This window comes from Rhea americana, unplaced genomic scaffold, assembly GCF_003343005.1.
Source record: "Rhea americana isolate MKP2758 unplaced genomic scaffold, rheAme1 scaffold_32, whole genome shotgun sequence".
Lineage (NCBI taxonomy): Eukaryota > Metazoa > Chordata > Aves > Rheiformes > Rheidae > Rhea > Rhea americana.
Window position 1 is genome coordinate 555,057 of NW_028186446.1, and position 21,844 is coordinate 576,900.

The 21,844-nt window shown below is 36.4% G+C and overlaps 1 protein-coding gene across 1 annotated transcript in view; it reads right to left on the reverse strand.

Moving 5' to 3' along the window:
- Positions 1-20,650, reverse strand: part of LOC146592690 (ATP-dependent translocase ABCB1-like) — a 49,194-nt gene extending 28,544 nt beyond the window's left edge. The window contains exons 1-10 of the mRNA XM_085310462.1: positions 20,559-20,650; positions 17,453-17,507; positions 14,624-14,771; positions 12,622-12,715; positions 9,291-9,482; positions 8,772-8,943; positions 7,379-7,503; positions 3,910-4,081; positions 2,147-2,260; positions 659-769 (exon numbers count right to left, since the gene is read on the reverse strand). Of these exons, the coding sequence (XP_085166588.1) occupies positions 659-769; positions 2,147-2,260; positions 3,910-4,081; positions 7,379-7,503; positions 8,772-8,943; positions 9,291-9,482; positions 12,622-12,715; positions 14,624-14,771; positions 17,453-17,507; positions 20,559-20,647 (1,272 nt within the window). The 5' untranslated portion in view covers positions 20,648-20,650. The remainder of the gene's footprint in view (positions 1-658; positions 770-2,146; positions 2,261-3,909; positions 4,082-7,378; positions 7,504-8,771; positions 8,944-9,290; positions 9,483-12,621; positions 12,716-14,623; positions 14,772-17,452; positions 17,508-20,558) is intronic.
- Between the last annotated feature and the right edge of the window lie 1,194 nt (positions 20,651-21,844).

A 21,844-nucleotide genomic window follows, 5' to 3' on the forward strand; every position in this document is an offset into this window, starting at 1 on the left:
CTTGAGAAACTGTCAAGAGGGAATATTTTCTAAGTTTATTTATCTCTTTAAAAGTTGGCTAAGAAAGCCCTACTCTTCTCTGTCTTCAAATTCTACCTAAACAAAATGGGAACAGGTTCCCTGTTATAGGTTAGTGAACTACCTTCACACTGGAAAAGATTTTTTTCAAGATATTCTTAAAAAATGTATTCTCAGAAGTCATTCAGACCTCTTCCATCCCCACTTAATTGCATCAAGAGACACCTTTGTGAGAGCTTTAGAACAGAACAATCCTTCCTTGGACAGATTTTGCATGGTAAATGCAATAAGCTGTTGCCCATTTCTCCAAAGAATTCTTTTACTAGATATACAGTGCAGACAAGCTGGGAGATCAATATACTTCTATAACATTTTTCCTGGGTTTGAATGAATATTATTACAATTAAAATTTTTTGTTGTATTTTTGACTTAGAAAGGCGTCTGATCTTTTACCTTCTAGTGTGGCTGCATTTTATTAAAAAAGATGTGCTCTTAACTAACCAGTTCTGGCTAAAGTAACTTATCAGTTGTAGTTAAAAGCTAAAGTTTCCATTAATTCTAGGATTTTACTTTTATTATAGCAACTATTCTTTTTCTCTAAAACAATCAGGTTATCTTGTATCATTTCCATGCATAATACCTTAATATCCGGCCTCGCTGGATAATTGAAGTAAACATTTTGGAATTCCAAATTCCCTTTAACATGGTCTGGTTTATAGCCAGCATCTGAATAACTGTCAATTTGAGGTTCCTATGCAGGATAAAATGGCAAAAAAGGAAAAAAGAAGTTTAGATTCCAAATGGTATTTTAGCATGATATAGGGCTGTGAAATCTTAGCTGGTAACAGAGACACTAAGTCTCACTGAAAAACAGCTTGGGTGAGAAAACAACCGTTTCAACAACACATGAAACTTCAGTCCAGATGAGTGGCAGACCTGGGCTCAGGGGTGCGTAACCGAGGCAAATACCCATGGCCTTAAGACATACAAAGTCCTTACTGGTGGAAATTTAGGAATAGTGGAAATTATCTAAAATATAAGTCACAGGAAGGAGCAACCTACAAATTAGTATCCAGCTGTTGCCTGCTAACAGTAATTCGTGTTCATGATTAGACTGCCTCGTTCAATATACTGTTGGAAATGGCAGCTGTTAACATAGACATTAGGTTTCAATGCATTTTCGTTCCTACCCAGAGCACTTCAGAATCAGGAATAGGTCTGCACTAAAACCCAAAGGCAGAATTTTAGTTTACATAAAACACCCAAGGCTAGTTTTAAAATAGCACTGCTGTCACTATGACACTATAGTACCAAGGTTCCAGCCCCTACTAGCCATTCAAGTGTATGCCAGCATCCTGGTAAGCAAATATTATAAGCCAAATGACCCTCATCAGTCATGGTGCTGTCATTACTGGTATCTCAGTTACTTGAGTTAGCATGAGTATATTTACAACAGCTGCACGCACATCTCCAAGCTGCAAGGCAGCTGTGACTTCAGAGGTAAAAATGTCATCAGACACCTCAGCATTGCTTCATAGCTGTTAAGCGGAAACACAATCCTGAGTTTAGTTATATTACATGTGTGTATTTATGTGTGCATATATACACATATATATATGGTATAAGAAATATATTTTTTAATATGATCAGGTATAGGACATGAAAGTAGAAGTCAAATCACTACAGATACAGTCATAATAAAGGTAGTCCTTTAAATTATTGCTAGCTGAAAAGAAATATTCTCAATAAAGTGAGCACAGATATACAAGATCTACTATCCTCCTTCAGTTGTTGGGGGTTTGTTTTTATTTTATTTTATTTTATTTTTTTAAGAATGAAGATTCAAGTATATTTAATCAGGAAAGACTTGAGAAAATTTGTTTTTCGTCTATAACCTGGTTTCCTTCTGAGCTACCAAATAAAATGACAGGCAAAAGTTCGCATCTTCTTCATTTATGGGCTCGCATCACAGCATTTAGATGTTTGTCTTATATCCAAAATTGTACTAGATAGAATTTGTGAATGTTATTGTATTGTACCCAGAACTATTTGCTTGCTAATTTCATATCCAGAATGGAAAGTCAGATGTTCAACATTTTCAGATGACAGACATGGCAAAGATACTCACATTGTCGATGATACTAAAGATTGCATAGGCAGCTCCTCTTGCGTTAGCAAATGCCTCCATACTTGGTGCAGTCTGTCCAACATTAAAAGCTCCAACTAATATAGAAAAAAAGACCTGAAGGGGAGAAAAATAACAAATATAATACATAGCTAGGAATTTCTCACTCTGCTTAGACAACTTCAGTTTTCTGAGAATATTAGTTGTCATTGCTTCAAGCAGTTTCACACATCTATACAGTAGGAGGAAGTCTAGAATGAAAGCAGCAAGTAAACAAATGGCAGTCATTTACACAAAAGATGAACACTGACAGAAAAAAGGAATCTTTAAGGTCAGTCTAAGATTTCCTTCTTTCACAACTGGACCATAAGAAGGATATTGGGAGGTGCTGATGACTGGGATGCTTCATAGAGAGCAGAACCATAGCAAATAGATGGACATTTCCAATTCTAGCTGAATAAAAACTAGTCACTAATAACTTTTATGATTCAATATGGAAAAAAATCTTTTTTTTCCTCATATAAAATAAGAACAATGGTAATCCAAACCACTATCCAAACCCACAGAGTCTGGACCACTGACTCAGTAATCCAACTTGTACTTTTGGCAAGAATAAAGCCAAATATTTCAGGAAACTTTTATTCGTGTGAAGCTAAAATTGTTTGTCACACTGAAAGCAGAGTCTGATTTCTAATATGATTTTATTCATCCTCAGATTTGACTTATTTTCTTGTGTCTTCTGAATACATGCAATTGTGCTCTCTGTTTCAGGTGCTGGGAATATAAGTTTACTTGCACCTTATCCTAATCAGATCTAAGCATTAATCCAAGCTTACATTCCAGTGTAAACTGGTAGTGGACCAGAGGAAGAAGAATACTCGGACTGCTCAAGACAGTCAGTGGAGACTGATGCAAGGCCCAGCGACAAGCTCTCCTCTGCAGTCAGATGGCATTTGCCAGGTGATGCAGGAGCCTGACTGTGAGTGCTCCTACTTTCCTTACTCCAGCAGTAGCTTTCATTGGGGCAGATCAGAGAGAAGCTATTTCCCTGTGGTTGCTGGCTTTCAGTGGGGGAATTGGCAGTGCAAACGCAGCTGCCAGGCTTTGCCCTGCAGTGGACAAAATGGGCTCATACACTTGGTCACAAGTGGGAGTTATTAAGTGAGCTGCTCCTCAAAGCCTCTTAGATGTTAATTAGAGATATAGCACCTGCGTGTAACTGAGTGGATGGCTTCAAGAACTGCTATGTCACGGAGAGATGCAAACTGGGCTTGTTAGCAGGCATGCTGTGATTGGGATCAAAAATTCAACCACAGTTGTACTCTAGGCCTTCCAACAAACGATGCAGTGAGTGAACTGTGTCTAACATACTGGGTGATGTGTTATAGAGAGCATGCTGCCTGATGTCTGCTCTTTCTCTCCTGAATGCAATCATCCGGCATGCATCAGTGTTCCTGCAAGTTATATCCCAGTCATTTATCAAAGATACAGTGTAACTGAGTACAGAAATTTTTGCTCTAAGCTGGCTTTTAACCACTGATTTCAGGGTGTATGGGTTTTATGTTGTTAACCCGACTTACGGAAATACTCATGACAAGCAAAGCTATACTTTGAACATCCAGTTTTAGTTAGCAGGAGTGAAAAATACAGTTTGGAAAGCTGACTTCAACCTGACTCATCATTTATTTGAGTCATGGATTCCAGTAAGATTATAGAAGATCAGTTCACTATTTTTTGTTAACATTGTTCAGCTGGTGAATACCTACTGTAAAGACTTTTCCAAGTGTATAGTCATCAGATAGCATCAAAGTGGTTCCATACCAGAAGGCCAATGCATATGATGCATATATCAAAAAGAAAGCAATACCCATAGATATATTAGCTGAAATAACTTTTTTGATTCCAATGCGTTTGGCATCTTCTAAATTTTTTTGATATCTGAAAGAAGAAGCAGACACACAGGAAGTTACTGTTCTTGCTTTCGTTGTGTATAGTCACAAATTCCTAGATGAATAAAATATTATAGCAAATAATAATCAAATCCTGAGATAATCTTGCTGAGAATAGGGGAACATACTGACCATCCTTTATGTTAGAACAAATTTTGCTGATCGGTTTTGTGTGGTACAAGTCCCAGAAGAGTGAACACAGCTCTGGCAAACCATGAAGCAACTGTAAAGTTGTGTTTTTCAGTGAAACTCCCCAGTTGTCAGCAAATATTACTGAAGAATGCTATGAAGAAAGGTAAATTGTGCTCAGCCACCAGAAAGAATTGACTGCAAGAGGCGTCTTCCTAAAGGGCAGATTATATCTGAACAGCTTATATTAGACATCTAGGGCTGAGGATAAACTCTCTGGAGAAAGAAAGTGGAAAAGCTGAGAGACACTTATAAAAACTCCAGAACCAGTTCTGATGTACAGCAATGTCAAAGCTGTGAAAGGATCAATAACAGGAAAAAGAAAATACTCATTTTGGATCAGAAATAAAGGTAATGAGAATGGGGTAACTGTTGCATAAATGCTGTAGTGTACTGTTAAGGAAGGAGAAATTATGACATGGATAAGACAAGATCAATTTATGTCAAAAGCTCATTGGAGGTTGAATGTAAAATAGGGTATTAGGTATCTAGATTGGACTTGGACATGGAAAAGTGAATAAGTCTATCAGAAATGTTTGACCAAAGAATCACATGCTAATAATAGTTGCATGACCCATGTGCTCTGGGAAATGATAGCAGACAAGTTTCATTTTGAGATACTGAAAAAACAAGAGTTTTTTTTTAGATTGTGTTCAGGTAAACTAATCAAAGGTGAACACACAACACCCCTCTTCGCCCCCCCAAGAGTAACTAAGGTTTTCTGTTCAAGAACCTGGATTTTAGAAATCACACCAGAGATATTGTAGCCATAAAGCTAAGTAGTTTGGCTTCAGTTTTCAGCAGAATAAAAATCCATGCATAGTAGCAAAGGAAGGATGACTAATGTGAATTACAGTGTTGCAATTACCCCATCTGATCTGAAGGGAGAAACTCAAAGAAAGAAATGTGCCTTTCAGGATGATCAGGAGCTCTTTATTAGAGAGCACTGAATAAACTGGCAAATATTACTGTAGTCTAGTTGCAAGGACTTTTGGTTATTATTTTCAAATTGTGGACAGAGCCACAGGGCTGAAGTGTTCTAAGAAAGAGAAACAAGTGATCTGAGAAATTACAAACTTGTAGCTTGACAAAAACAGTACATAAAGTTCATAAGCAAATCCTGAAGAAAAGAATAAAAACAGAAAAAAGTGAAGAATGAAATAAAATGTATAATGAGTTATGAAATGGAAGGATTAAACCAATTAATTTTCTTTAATGCTGTCTTTTCTAGTAGGGGGGGGACAGAAAAACTAATCCATCTAGACTTCATTAAACCATCTAATGCCAATTGACTCTAAAGCCATAGGATAAATTATTAACGAAATGGTAGCTACAAAGTAACAAAAGAACGGTACGATAAGGAAGTGTGTGACGGGAGACAGCAGTGTTTGACACAGAACTATTATGTCCAGGGGAGGTAACAGGAGGAATTCCTCTGTCACTCCTGGGGTTTATCCTTTTTACTGTTTTTAGGTCTTTGGACATGAAAGGAAGAGTTAGGATGCTGAAATTTCCTGATGATATGAAATTGAAAGGGGCTGTCAGTACAAAGGAGGATCAGAATATTTTACAGAGCTAGATACATTGCGTGGGAGGATAAAAGTTACAGAACTAGGTGAACTGCAGTTACTTTTAAAAAATCACACATTTAAAAAATAGAGATGTTAAGGGAAACCGAAAGCCTTTACTGTAACTCAGTTGGCTTAGGAAAACAAGACCTGAGAGAAGCTATGAACTGTATAAATATTTATATAAATGTTACAGGAAAGTAAAACTGTCAGGGACCTCCTAAAGCAAAAATTTAGTGCTGCCACAGGAACAAATGAATATATAGGAAGTTGTATACACTTTGCTAGAAAAAGCTGTCCAACCTTCAAATGCTTAAGTACTAGAATAGCCTCTCTGCAACAGTAGAGCCAAAAACCTATTTGGCTTTAGGTGGAGCTTTTATGCTTATTGGGGGGAATAGGTGATATATTTGTTTACTTCAATAGCAGGACCTAGTCTCAGCAACCTAGCAGGTCCTTCCCATTTCTGGATCACAATGCAAGATATACGCCTCATTTAGTGCACCTCAATATTTCTAAGTTGCTGTCAAATATCATTGTTACTAGAAATCAGCTTTCTTTCTTTCTTTCTTTTTTTATTTGTTGGTATATTATGTCTAAAGTTTCCAGGACACAGAGAGGCCTCCTCTCCTCTCTCTTGAAAATTCTATAAAAGTTCTAAGCAAAGACACTGACCACCATCAACACATTATTCTTTTTGACTCCCCTTATTGTTTTTATTGACCTCCTGTCTACTTTAGTGGTCATCAGCCCAAGGGTAAAAGAGATTTAGGAGATGCAGAATCTCAGGTACAAGACAGCAGTATTTGATGGAACTAATCTGTAATTTTTTAAATCTATCTTGCTGTCATCTTGGCTGAATATTCACAGTCATTAAACATTTCATCAGCATAGCCTCCCATCTTGCATTACATTGATGGAAACAAAGAGATATATATCAGGATGCACAGGAGAAAAAGTCTAGCAAAGAGTATTTAGAGATAAATAGGAAAAAAAAGTGATGATATGTACTGAGGTACGAGTGTGACAAACATCCTCAGAGATGCTGAGGTGAACAGAGAAGCAAGGCTCAGATACCTTAAGGACTTCTTTAGCTGCCTAGGTCAGGGAGCACTGGCAGCTGGAGCTTAAAGGGAGAACCAGGTCAAGCAATGGCACGTGTTTTCTGTGGATGACACAAGTGTTATTGAACTTTGAGTCTGAAAAGCTCTTGCCAGTTTTTGTGGTCAGGATGGTTATCTTTAGATAAAAGATCAAACAGATGGCAAGAATGATGTTCCATAGTACAGAAAAAATAAACACAAGTGCATGGCGTCACTTTGTGACCTTGTTACACTAGTCTTCTTTTGCCACTGCTTGTCCTTTTTGCTTATGACTCTCACTAGGTATGTGACTATGTCTCTGCATGCTTTATGATGCTTTTTGAAACAGATTAAAAAATGTAATTCAATAATAAAGACATTAAAAATTCAAAATCTCTTTAATCACTATTTTTTAAAACAGTCAGTGAAGGGAAGTATTATGCTAACCTTTCAATTTCTTTTTTCTGTCCTCCAAATGCTACCACAGTTCGAATTGCTGCCAGAACTTCCTCTGCAACAGCTCCTGCTTTTGCATATGCAGTTAGTTCTTTGTTGGTGAATGCAGAAATGATCTGTGTAGAAGCAAAAAAATTTAACTCTCCTACTCAAACAGAAATAAATGTGCTCAAATGTTGTTCTGATGTCTATGAATTCTTAATTTATTGTGTAGAGTTTCCTACCTACTTTATTATGTTTATAAAGACTTAAAGCAAACTTCACATGTGACATGTAGGCATCAGTTTGATGAAGTACATCATGACAAGGATTACATAAAAAGTCTCAACTAGAAAAATGCATGTTATCTGCTAACAAAAGATGAGGTTGAACTGAGGTTCAGGTTCTGTTCTACTACGCTTCCATCAGTATGGAAGGCTAGAAGGGCTCTTGTGAAATGATGAAGATCCCTTGCACACAGAAAGATTTGCTCCACTGGTATCTAGGTAGGACAGAGCAGCCTTCAAGTTGCTCTGGTTTATGGCGTGACATTTAATTGCTAGAAAAGCACGAGTGCGTATCTGCACTCGATATGCAGTAGAGTGCAGATTAAACTACAGCACAGTCCTCATGTGCTATGAAGTATTACAGAATTAGCATTTTAAATAGGATTGGGATTTTTGTCCTAGTGGAAAGGGCAAGGCTCCCCAGTGTCATTGAAATTCAATGACCAATTAGTACATAACACCCTTATGTCCCTTTGAAATTCCAACTCAAAAGCAGTTATAGTTCTATAGATAAAGACTTTTTTTCTCAGACTAGTCTACGTTTACTTTTTGCATGCTATTTTAATTCATTGGAAGCTGAGCAAATGAGAAACAAGTTGGAGCACAGCTCGTGGTGCCTTGGCTGCTCCGTGGTGGTGCCTGCCTGTGCCCATGGTCAAGCCGTGAGGGTGATGCCCTCATCACCTCGGGGTCGGAGCCGACAGGAAAGGGTTATCATTGGGAACCTGATTTTCTGCAGGTTCATACCAGAACTTGCTGGCAGTTACCTATGATGACATTAGCTGTGTATTTTTACTTCATTTATTTATTTTATTGACAGTACTTAGCTATTTTGGTGCAGCTGTTGTGGAGATTCAGGAAGAAAGGAAAGGCAATGCTTTTTTCCCTTTTCATGTAAGAGGGAAAAACATCTCTACAGCATTGCACATCAACTACACCAGTGTCATCATGCACATATTCATAAATTTCTGAATGTAGGCAAGATCTAGATAAAAGTTTTTAACTAACTCCTCTAACTTCACTAAGAATAACAGTGYCTTTTTAAGTCTTATTTAAAAAAAGGATTATCTAAAATATTATTTAACAGATCATTGAAAAAAATCACACTTTTTGCCTACCTTTGCCCAAAGTGCGGATGAGAATCCCAGGACAGGACTGATTGCCAGGATCACAAGTGTTAATTTCCACCCCTTTGTAAAACCAACTATAAATCCAGTGAAAAGGGTAGCTATTGCCTGAAAGAACATTGCAATTTTTTCCCCTATTCCTTCATTAATCTTGGAGATATCACTAAAAAAAAAACAAAAACAAAAACAAATGATAACCAAACAAATAAGAAAGTATGAAAAACAACAGAAAGGCATTCTTTGGATAGAGTATACTTTGTCAGTGTATTTCATCATATTCCTAACACTTGCAATTCAACATGACTACAAGTTGTGGCCATGCAGAGCATGGAGCAGCATTCTCCAACATCTCTGTTTCTGAAGGCTCATTTTAAATGATAGTATAGCTTACAGATGAGTTTAGTAAGACAAAACGGCATTGTTCTGAGGGGCATAATACAACAATATTTAACAGTTATAATAATTATTATGACATAATTACTAATTAAGAAACTGATATTTAATACTTACTCTACAAGTCTAGTGTTGAGCTCTCCCACATCATTTACATCAAACCATCCAATCTCCTGTCTCATTACAGCATGAAAAAATTCTACTCTGATTCTCTTTATTTGCCGGCCAGCGGCTAGTGTCCAAAATGAGACTTGAATGTAGGCAGCAAAAAGAACACCGGCTCCTATTCCAGAATAGTAGTATGCATATCTGAAAGGAAACAAATAAGAGAATTGATTTAAAATTGAATTAATTCTGCTCTAATAAAACTCCTAGCAATAGGTTGTAATTCAGTGATTCATATGGGCAATTAAACCAAAGTGGAACACTCTTTAGACTATCTGCCATTTCACTTTCTTCTGTACAATGAATATTTTTTAAAAGTTCTTTCAGAATCAAATTTCAGTTGTTATATTCTGTTCACTTATTATGCAACTTCCATAAATTATTATAAAGGTTTTAGTTGAAAAATGAATAGCTCAAAGTTCATGAAGACATGGACAAAAAGCAATCTTAGAATCATTTATTTAATCTTAGAAATACTTTGAACACTGAATGACATTTCAGAACAGGATTTTTAAAAATGCCTAAGTGATATAATAATGAGAGTAATATAGATTTTGGGAAATGTATATTCATTTATTGAAATAAGGAAAAAGACACGGAATTTCAAATGTTTGCATGCCATCATCATTTGTTTTGTTTAGACTTCTTTGAATATTTTGAGTTTACTTTTAAAATTTGGGTACATTCTGAAGTAAAAAACAAGCAAAAAAAGTCTATGTACTTTGTGTTTTGTTTTGTTGAACAAAAGAAGGCTCTACACATACAAGAAAAGGAAAAAAACAATGAAAACTGTTCTTTGTCCATCTGTTACAAACAAGCGCCAAAGATACTTCATTTATAATTACAAATCAACAAAATATATTATTTATAATATATCATTTAAACTGTAAAATACCAATAGTTTAACTAATAGCTTAAAATTATATAAATAACTGAATGTAAACTTGAGTCGTTGCCAGTATAGTAGAAAAGCTACAAAAAGCAGCAAGACTGGGAAAAAGTAGAACTCTTGCATTAATGTTAATACAATATTTGTTTCAACATTTCACTTATGCCAAGCCACAACAGAATGAATATGTCTGTGTCAAAGATCTCCATTAATTATGGTTATTTTAAAATATCATTAGTAAAAATTAATTGGAAAATGAAAATATATTAGGAATTATTTGTTCAATGACAATTGTTGAGAAAGTTATAGGTATGGTTCTGTCAGCTTATTTGCATGGCGAGTATCCCCACTGTTTATATTCCAGTTCCAGAATTCATCATATAATTTTTGTATAAATAGTTCCTAATTCTCATACTAAACAGGAAGGGTTGTGCAGCACCCTTGAGTAGCATTTACAACCTGCAGTTACATCCTCCCCTCAAGACCAGCCCGGCCTCTTTTCCAAAACGTGTGTGCTTCGCTGAAGTTGAACCAAAAGGCTATTCTTTTTTCCCTCTATGGGAAGGGTCATGAAGGAAGAGGACTAAAAAAACAAAAATAAAGGGGAAAAAGAAAGAACACCTGAGAAGGACAAAGGATGAAAAAAAAAAAAGAGATTGGGTATAGGTAGATAGAGAGAGAGAAAAAGGAACAACTTCCCTCCCACCCTAAACCTGGGAACTATGATACCATGTGTTCCCACAGCCCATCTCTGAAAACAACTGGTGCTTAACACCTTAGAAAACTGCAAAAAATAAAATAGTATATGAGTAAGAAAGTCTAATATGAACACCCAACATACTGCAGTCCCTGCTTCAATTTATCCAGTCAGAAATACTAAAAACACATGAGCATACAAAATTCTTGTAATTTATATTCTTATTTAAAGGCTCTACAGCTTTTTTGGATATCGTATAATAAGCGTTTTTTAATCAGTTTTAAATTTGCTGTCACTTAATTTCGTTGGCTGTTCTTTGTCCTTAAGGAGAAAAGGGTACATAAGAGTACTTGATTTMCCTCCTCAGTGCCATTCATTGTCATTACTTGGGTGGCTTTAGGTGCAAACACATTCCTCTGTGTTTGCTGTAATGGTTGTAGAAGACTAAATGAAAATGGAAAACCTGGAATTTAATGGAAACTCTGTTGTGTGAGACTTCACAATCCACTCATTATGTTTTATTTACAGAAGAAATACAGAAGTTACTTTACCTGTTGGGAATATCTTTAAAATTTGTTTTTATTATCATTACAAAAAACAAACTGCCAATTATTTTTAATGTGTGATCCTGTGCAGTAAGAACATGGACTTAATAAATGGCTTGCCTAAGAAGTCATCATGAGCTTTTGATTTGAAAGTTTTGCATAGAGGAGGAAAAAAGGCAGTAGAAACCTCATTTCACTTTCTTTCATAAAACTTGATCCAAATTTTATGAGCCAATGGAGTTATGTGAAAACAGTATCCACAGTTTTCATACATTATTAGGATCTTCTAGGTACCTTTCTTCACAGTGTTTACAAACTAATAGAAAAAATGTAATTCAGGGAGTATAAGTAATTAGTTGACTTTGCTAACTAATTTGACCTCATTCCATTATGGAAAAAAATGAATTTTGGGGCTCTGCATCTGATCACTTTCAACATTTTGCAAAATTCTTTAGTCATCAACCCAAACATTCTTTATTCTGAATAAAATTAGGAAACCAAAAGGCCAGGAACGGGGAGTCCCCATAGATGGGGACTTTGCAGAGCTGGCACAGTGCTCTTTCAGCTACAACAAAGCTTGCCACTCCCAAGATCTCCACCATGACCTGGTGGGTTGCAGCCGTTCATACGTTTCACTGTGGCGTGTCCTCTTGCAGTGCGCACCCACTGAGAGAGCAAAGAAAGCAGTAGAGAAAAGGAAAAGAAGTGAACGGGAAAGCTGTGGCCCGAAGCAGAGAGGAGGAGCCAGCTGGGGAACTGAAGGGAGTGTATGTCACTGTGGAAGGYGAGGATGAGGAGCAAAAGGCATGCAGGCAAGAAGGAAGAGCAAGAGCAGGAGCACACACTGAGAGAAAGGCGTTGAACTGGCATAGGAGGAGAAGTTATTCTAACATGCAAGAAAAGGAGGAATAAGGCTCTCTCTAAGCTAAGAGCAGGAAAAAACAAGATCCTCCTGACTTATACGATGACTTTAGCCTAAAGACATAACAAAAACTGAATTCCTTCACTGCATGAAATGTTATGAGATTTATCTTGGGGCTAAATATTAAAATACTTAATATAAATATTTAAATCTTTAGGAGATAATGGCTTGAGATCCCTACTACAAGGAGAGAAGGAAAACCATGAAGAGAATGAAAATTTGCCTCTTACCTGGTCATTTCTTCCTCCAACTTCCCCATCAGACTGTAATAAACATTTTCTATAGAAAAATTCACTGATATATTGCTTAGTAATGAGAAATTCCCTAAATGAAAAACAGAGAAAAGCATATTAATTATAATTATTAAAGCACATGGTTAATAATTTCATTCTGTAAACTCCTACTCCAACAATGCTGAGTGAAGCTTAAGAGGCATCTRGCACCTAGCACCTGACTCTGTGTAAGGGAGTTGGAGATATGAACTACATTGTGAAAGCATTTTCTAAACCTAGAAGTGAAACCTTCTACCTATAATATAATAAGCAACAAAGAAAATTGAGCTACTGTGCAGTCACCAGTCTGAATTCCAAATTTCAAATACCATCTTTTCTCTTGAATGCTTACTGATGTTATGAATATCTATAAAAAGCAATACCCTGCAGCCATGAAGCTCACCTTATTTAATAGTGGTTCTAAGTACTTTATGAATACAAGTTCATAAGTAAGCAAGGTTCAGAAAATTAGTGAATATGGTATTAGACACTTCCTTCTGATTGTGCAGGGGACATGTATATATTTAACTAATTCTTGTTGCCTAAGGCTGAAGATTTAATTGTCTACAGGTTTGTCTACATGTGAAGATAATAAGGAGTGAGCAATTCTGGATTTCTGGAATAGATGTTTGGCACCTGAATTTCAGAATAAATGTGCCTGGTTCTGATTTAGCTCTGCAATAAGAAGGTGATCATAAGAGCTTTTCAGATTTAGATTCTGCATATTATATTTAGACTTGATCTTAATCTAGACTAATTTTTAAGAGCAAATGGTTTTGTAAGAAACAAATGAGAAGATAGGGGTGGCAACACTTCTCAGTTCAACTACTTCTGAGATTCTCCAAGGAATATTGTTATACCTCTGTGCACCAACCAGCAACAGTGATTCTTGTCCAAACACTCAGAGCGAATGCTTAACTCCCCCTGAATTCAACACTTGACAGGTAAGTGAAGCTATTAAAAAAAATTGTGTCATGCTTTTTAAAGAATATCATTTGGCTGGACAATGCAACCATGAGAATATAGCGTTCAGCTCTTTACCCCTTATACTTTATCTACTTCTCTGTCAAAGGAAAAAGTGTTGGAGAAATTGTGAGAAACAGCACGGAGGACTTTGGAGAAGTTTAGGAAATTCCACGTGCAAGTAAAATAAGTAAAGCTCCTGCTCCTTTGGAAGAAAAGGTGAAGGACCTTTTTTTTTTTTTTCAGAATCAGATATTCACATCTAAGTCACATAAGTGAAATAAATGTACATTCATTATAAGAACTTTCGCTATTTTAGGGAAAGAAAACTTATGTTTAAAGGAGAAGATCTCCTGTTCAAATGAAAAAAAATGAGCATGTATTAGGAGCTTTTGGGGGGATGAGGTAAAGTGAATGGACCTGTAATCATAGATCATAGTCTTTGGGACACATTTAGTATCTCCTTAAAAATACGTAGCACTTTTTAAATATTAAAATATATAATAAATGTTGTGCTAGTTTATATATTTATTGCACTTTTTCAATAACTGAGTCTTTAATATATATACTAGGTTATGTATTCAATTTTCTTTAAGAACTTCTGATTTCAAGTCACAGTGATGCACTCTGTTGTTTTTTTTTCCCTTCTCTGTTTCTTTACCATTTCTCATTCCTCCATTTATTCTGTTCTTTAACCCTATTTGTAATAGTTTACAATGTTGCCTTTAAAACTGTAGTAGCAGTGAACTAGTGGTGTGTGTGTGTAGAAGCACAGAAGACTTGTCAGAGGAAATACAGAACTTGTCAAAATTAAAGCCTAGCTAATTCTTACCAGTGGACTGGTGATGCATCTGGCTCACAAGATAGGAGAAAACAGGTTCTCTGAGAATCAGTAGCCTCAGGTAACCTGCTATTCTGCCCTTTATTTTTCCAAACAGATCGTTGTTCCTTTTAGAAAAGTCGCATTTCAACAACTATGAGCTACAACAGTTCTTACCTTGATAAGTAATGTTTTCTGAAGTAATAAAGCTATCTGTCATGTCACCAAAGACTATCATCATGAGAGGGAGGCCTGCTCCATGGAGTATGGCCATGGTAGTGCCTAGCACCATGAGGAATTTATCCAGCCAGTCAGAGTATCGAAACTGAAAGTGGAAAAAGAACKGTGCTGAAAACTTCACTAATCACAGTAAATTCATTGAATGACAACATAGTGTTAATGATGCAGAAGCAAGCATAAAAAGTAAACTAGTAAAATAAAAAAATTGTAATGTATAAAATAAAATGATAAAATCATCACATAAATAACATCTTAATAAGTGTTTTAATAATATGACTGTAATAAAATATTAATAATAATAACATATTTAAAAGTGTATGTTCAACAAGTTCTACCTTCATTTAACTACTTCAATTGGAATTTCAATTGATGAATATAACTGAAAGTAACAAAATAAAATATTTCATATATATATATATATATATATGTACATATACATATATATATAGATATTCATATATAAACACACACACACATCATTACCATATCTTAAATACGTACACACTTGGGGCTAGTGGGTCTTTACCATGTTAAACAACTTCAAGGTCAGTATATTTAAAGCTGTACAAAAACAATATGTACTTTACTGTGTTACTTTACTATCACTTCTTATGCAACTTAAATGTGCTTATGTACTAAGAAGAGTAAGAATTTTACTATACATTATAATGTACAGACATATGTAACTAGAAAATAATTACTCGGGGTTTTTGACAAAGCTTTCTGAAGCTGGTCTCTTAAGTTGGAGGAAGAGAATGAGACAAAAGGGTAAAACTGTCTTTCTTGTTGCGTACTAAAGAGTAAGAGACCTTCAGTAAAAACACAGCGGCCTAACGGAGCGGACGGTTGCAGCATCCTGGAGCACTTGCTAAACCCCCAGCATCCCTATGCAGCCCCTGGGGTTTGTTCACAACATCTCCGGCCCTGTGGTCAGAAAATAGGTGCAAGTGCTCAGGAGCAGTCAGCTCCCGAACCAAGATCAATGTTTTTTCCTCCTCCAGCTGGTAGTGGTGTCCCAAAAGCCAGAAATAATCCCTGGAATCCCTTTCCCTTAAGGATGCTGTGTTCTTTGGTGTACAGGGGTACAGCCATGGGCTGCATCTTTAGCTAGGTTTGAAGGGAACTGACTTTGCTCTGGCATGGAGCTGCCCTGGTTGTTCTGGTCAGTCCAAGCAGTTTGGTGCTTGTCTTTGTGGGGAGGCAGGAATTACCCATGTGTGCTTTTTCTCCCGTAAATTTATACTATAAGCTTCCTCTAGCCTTTCAGAAAAGGGAGAGAAAGACGGGAGCTACGCTGAATGCAGTGATAACCCTGGAAATACAGGGGGGAGATGAGAGTTTGGTGCTCACTGTCATCATTTCTCACTTGTGCGATAGTAGTTTTCTCTTGCTTCATCTGCCAGAAATTGTTTTGTTTTAAATGCTGGAATCATGCTCCAGGAAGCAGAGATTTTTTTTTTTTTTTTTTTTTTTTAATAGGTATTTGGGGCTCTAGGGAGATGGATCATTTCACTTAAAGAAAAACTTCTTTCCTAAAGCAGGCTACATTCTCAGTTAGATGCAGATTTGACTTAAACTTGAATAAATCCTAAAAGTCAACTACTAGTTAAGCTAATGATGACATTGGGTTAAACTAAATCTTATCGCAGTTTTCAGTGAGACTGAAAAAATGCAGGAGCTGACCTTTTCTTTCTTTTCCAAGCTAATTCAAATAGTTCATGTACTTTTTCATCTGAAGTCCTCAAGAGGGCAGGTTATATCACTGTAACTAAAGTAACTAAAGCTGTAATAAGAGAATTTCTGATCGGATATCTGGAAAAGTTCTTCATATGATCATGGTCAAACACTTGAACAAGTGCCTACAGATTCTRTGGAATTGCCACTGCTGGAGATTTTCCAAACTTGCCAGGATGTGGCCCTGAGCTCTACTCTAACTTAGAGGTTTACCTGGTTTTGAGCAGGACATTGGGCCAGACGACCTCCTGATGTTCCCTCCAACCTGAATTTCTCTAAGATTGTTCTAACAATGCAAAATACATAAATATTGTGGCCTGCCTATGAAGGAAGAAATCACAGAACTTAAAATTATGTGCTTCCAGGTCGCCTCGTTAAAATGAATACAATTATATTGTAAACTCTGTGAATCTCTCCTGTTGCTTACTGGACATAAATGTGGATTTGACATAAATGTGGGGGATGGCCGAGAGGGGATGAGACTAGTTAGCAATTAGCATAATACAAAAAAGTTAGAATCAACTGCAAAAGAATGACCTGAAAATGGAAACTAAGATTTTCGTGTGTCTGAAAATATTCCATTAAGCAGCCGTACCAGGTGCTTTTGAAATAATAGTTATTCTATTTTGGAAAATGAAAAATTTCTGTCATAAGCTACCCTTATGCAGGGGATTTTTCTTTCTTTCTGGCCATGTCTCCAACTGATCACATTTCACATCCATGTAACACCTCCCTCTCCACCCACCTGCTAATAGAGCTATGTCAGCCTCTGTTGGATGTAGCTGTGACTATAAAAAATTCCCAGCATTGACAGAATTTAAGCTAGTTGCTCCATCTCTTGTATCTGCCTTTTCTTTCCTTTCTCTTCCATTTCCCTTCCCATTGTAGATCTCTGAGTACTCTATACCAAAAACATCAAAGTGCCTCCAGTATAGCTCTGCACTATGAGTAGAGATATGCATATAGAAACAATAAATTTAAAACAGTATGGTATAATGTGATTGCTAAATATACAAATAGCATGGAACTTACCACTGTTAATGGACTGACCATATTCAGTTTCTCAGGTTTCTTCTTGTCCCCACCACTAAAAAATTATGATTGTATTTTTAAGTAGGAAGAGCACTTAAAACATCAAAGCAGGTCTAATGCATTATTAATATAACTACAAATGCATTATTAATATAACTACATTCTCTTAATTTTGTTCAGATGAAAGGAGGAGATACGGAAAAATAAAATAAGAATGTTCAATGTATTCTTGGTGAATTTCTCTGAACATTATCAAAAATATGTTCAAGAAATCCTCAGGTTTGGTGGTATACAAATACAGAGTCTCCTGGAAGAAAACCCTACAGTTTAGATCCAGATTATAAGCTACTTATGTGAGATTCATGTTTAAAATCACAACTGCCATTAAAAAGTATTAAGAGTGGCTGTAGCTAAATCTATAGTGGAACTCAGATAAATTCTGCAAGAGCAATTTTTCTACATTATTAGTTGCCTCCTATCTACAAAACACTCTAGATTTATTCTTGAAGAAGAGTGTGCAGAGTTCTTTGATCACTTAAAGCTGTCTGTCTAGCCTTTCTAGACTAGAATAGGACCTAACAGTAACTGTAGGCAATATTTTAAAATAGATTTGAAAACTAGGTGGAGGGGCTAATATARCTGAAATGTTACATCTCATGGTCTGTCAAAGATCTCTCATTTTTGGACTTGGGACTTTGATTTCACATTATTAGACTGCAGTCCTGCAAAGTGGTCTCTCAAATCATAAGAATCAATCTATAGGATTGAATTTAGGAGAAAGTAGGAGACTGAACTTAGAGGAATCCTTTGAAACATGAAACGGACTACAAAGKGGGGGAAATGAAACCAGTTTGGAAAAGGTGGAGGTGGCGGCAGAAAGAACGCAATGCTTTGTCATGGTCAGAAGACTTGTTGCAGTAAAAACAAAAAATGAACAGGTAGAATTTCAGTAAAATCACTTCGAATTTGCAGGGAAGTGTCTTTATTTTTCAGGGATTAATTCCTTTTTTTACACCATACAAAGAATTTAAAAGTCTTCATATTAGTCCGGCACGGGGAACACATTGCACTATGCAGATGCAAAGCTACACAGACAGTTCTCAGGGTAGGTTTGGACAACATAGTTTTGGCAGATAGATCTAAGCAAACACTAAATATGTGACAGTGCTTCCAGGAGTTAAGCTCCCTCACTCAGAGCTAAGTCGGKGCTGTGTAAGGATACATGAGTTACACTATGTGAAGATACTCCCTGAGTTATTAAGATGGTTCCTGGGACTGGAAGAAGATCTATGATGTCAACCAGTGTTAAAATGATGTAAGAGGTTTGCTTCCAGTTGAAAAAGCTGAAGGTTTCCGCTTGAGAAAGGTTAGTTGAAGCACTAATCCTTAGCCAAGTCTATTACAGGAAAACTTTTTTTTTGTTTGTTTGTTTTTATTTTGGTAGTAAACCTACATTCATTACATTGCCATTATAAATTATACCAACTTTAGATCCGAAAGCCATAGTGATCAGTTTTTGTTTAGGCACGGATAGAATAAACTGTTATGCTTGTAGTTGCTAATTTGGGATTAAAGTATACTGCTCTAATTCAAGCACTCCCAGCTACAACTAGGAGGCAACATGCTCTCTCAAGTGGGCAGAGTAATCTTCAATAAAAATATGCATCTTGTTCAAGGAGTGCATCAGATTTTTGCTGGACACTGCTACAATATTATAGAATTTCGCATTCATTTGCAGTCTTCTGAAAGCTGTTGTTAAAGGCTACTTTATTTGCAGAGGGAAATGGGGTTTTCAGTTGTGAATTTTGTTTTTGTTTTAAATAATGTTAAGGAGAAAACATGAAATATTTTATTTTTACGTGACATCTGCTAGTTATACTGTACCAAAAGGCTTTGAAATGAGAGCAGTAAAAGTTTTTTTTTTTTTTTTTTTTTTTTTTTTTTTTTTTTCTGATACACGGGAGACTGCAAGTTGATGAATACTAAGATGATTGATTAACAAACTTCCATCCATGGACAACACTAAGTCAGGACAATTTGTTAGCTTTGAAGTTTTTTGTCTAAATCAGATTTACATATCAGAGKAAGATGAGCTCTCCTGAGTGTCTCTGACCTACAAATAATCAAATAGGAGGCAGGAGAAAGCTGACACTGAGCAGACAGTGAGTTCCCTCTCCAAGCAGCCTGCTCTCGCCAAGCAACACTGAGCCCATCCAGCACATTTTAAAGATGTAGGTAAAATGTCAAACTCTTTCCACTGTGTTGCAATAGGGCTTTTCTTAGGAGACAGGAAAGTCCAATGTCCAGTTAAATAGTAGCCTTTCTCCTGCTGTCACAGGCACGAGTTATTTTAAAGGATGTGAAACACACTGTCAGTCAACAATTTCATAAACTCTTATTAATTCTAACTGAGAAGAGTTACTGTTTCCACACTTACCATGTGCACAGGTTAGTTTCTGGTGCCTGTGAGTCCCGCTTGGCCAGTACTAAACTCTCACCCCTGAAGTACCTGGGGATTATGTGTCTTTTACTGCATAACAGTAGGTGAAACAGAGAATTGCAATATTATGCAGTTCTTTAAGTCACAGAATACATGTTCCACCACCATGAGTCATTTCTTTTTTTTGAAATGTATAAACAGGGTGCAAAGGAGAGTGTGCAGGACCCAAACTGGCCCTTCCCTATAGTTAAATTTATACTATTTTCAGAGGACATTCAGATGCATATGACTTAGCTGTCCATTATCTACTCTCACTTCAATTCTTTCAGTATTGCAGATTAGCCTTCCTACAAAGCAGGATGGATAAAGCTGCCACTATCTTCTCGCAAAAGGATGAATAAATCAGCCAAATTTTCAATAACCCCAGCTGAAAATCTCAATCAATCATGGCGGCAAGGTCCCAGCAAATCTCTTTCTTGCACAGACTTTCCCTGACCTGATGGATTCAATAGGATTTATCTGTTAACGATTAATTTATATTTGAAGAAGAATAATAGATATCAAAGAATTTTCCCAAAAAGGAAAATCATTTGATTATTGATTCAAGACCACCCATTTAAAGGTAGAACATCAGTAGAGTATTTTGAAATCAGCTGGGATACTTACCATTTGCCTTCAGATCCATAATCTTCATACGATACAATACTGTCATCTTTTCTATTTATGTAAGACTTTATTTCATCTTCAGAACCCATTTTAATCTGCTTGAGAAAGGAAGTACATCAGGAAACAACCAGAGGTAATATGTAATCGAAGGTWCACAAAGTCAGCAAACTGAAGACTTGTATCTTGATATGTTGTTTGAAACCAAAGCTATGGCCTATCTTCAGTTTCTAAGAAGGACTCGCAGTGGAAATCAATTTTTGCTTACAGGATTTGACTATGCCTCTGCATAATCCATGTGAGTATCTGATTTCAAAGCATGTAAGGTTCCTCAGTTTACTGTAATTAATATAAAATAAAAAGTAAAATGCATTTTAGAGTAGAATGAAGTTTCACTGGCAATTTCTGGTTTTTGGTCTTCCCCTTCAAACATTGATAATATCTCTCGGATGAAATAAATGAACTGACTTACCATGAGGGCTGATCTTAATCTGTTTTCACCTGTTTTGGAAGGTTTCTCAGCAATCAATAGGACTAGTTTGAATAGGGCTGTGCAGTGAAGTTGGACTTCGCTCATTCTACGTAAAACTCTAATGAGTAAAAGCTTTCAATAACGGGTGTGTGCCAGCCTTTTGCAGTGCCCCTGGAGTCTGCTAGGTCTGTGATGGAATATGTGCACACTCTGCCTCCAAAAAGGGAAAGCTCAGCAATGAATGATCATTGTCAATCTCGAAAGCATGTCAGAAAGCCACCTCTTAACTCCTCCCAAAGTTTCTTTCTGTTAATGTGAAATAGCACTGTTTCTGGAGCAGACCACCACACTGGGCAGTGAGCCCACTATAAGCTCTTCAGTGGAAGGTGTCCTTGTTATCATCGTTCAGCCATCCATGATCAAACTGAATGGGAGACAGTGTATTCCCTTCTGGGTATCTTGTGAACTCCAGAAGATGGAGTTCATTTGCAGAAAATCATATGCTTTCCATAGTGGAAATTGTTAGTAAAGACTCTCTAGCTCTAATACTATGAGAGGAAACAGTTGATGCATTTAAGTCTTATAATAGGATTTAAACTAGGTTGTACTTTATCTCTTGAGTTAGTTCATCTCAAAGTTTTAGGGATGGTCTCATTTATATCTGGAGAGTTAGTGCTGCCTTTGAGAGTTTGATAGCACTGTTTGAGAAGGGAGGTAAAGCACTAAAAATCATTAAACTAAAAAATTTAAACAGTCAAAATGAAGCTTGGCAATGTGAGATTTATTAAGAACTCAGAAAGACTTGGTGTTTTACCTT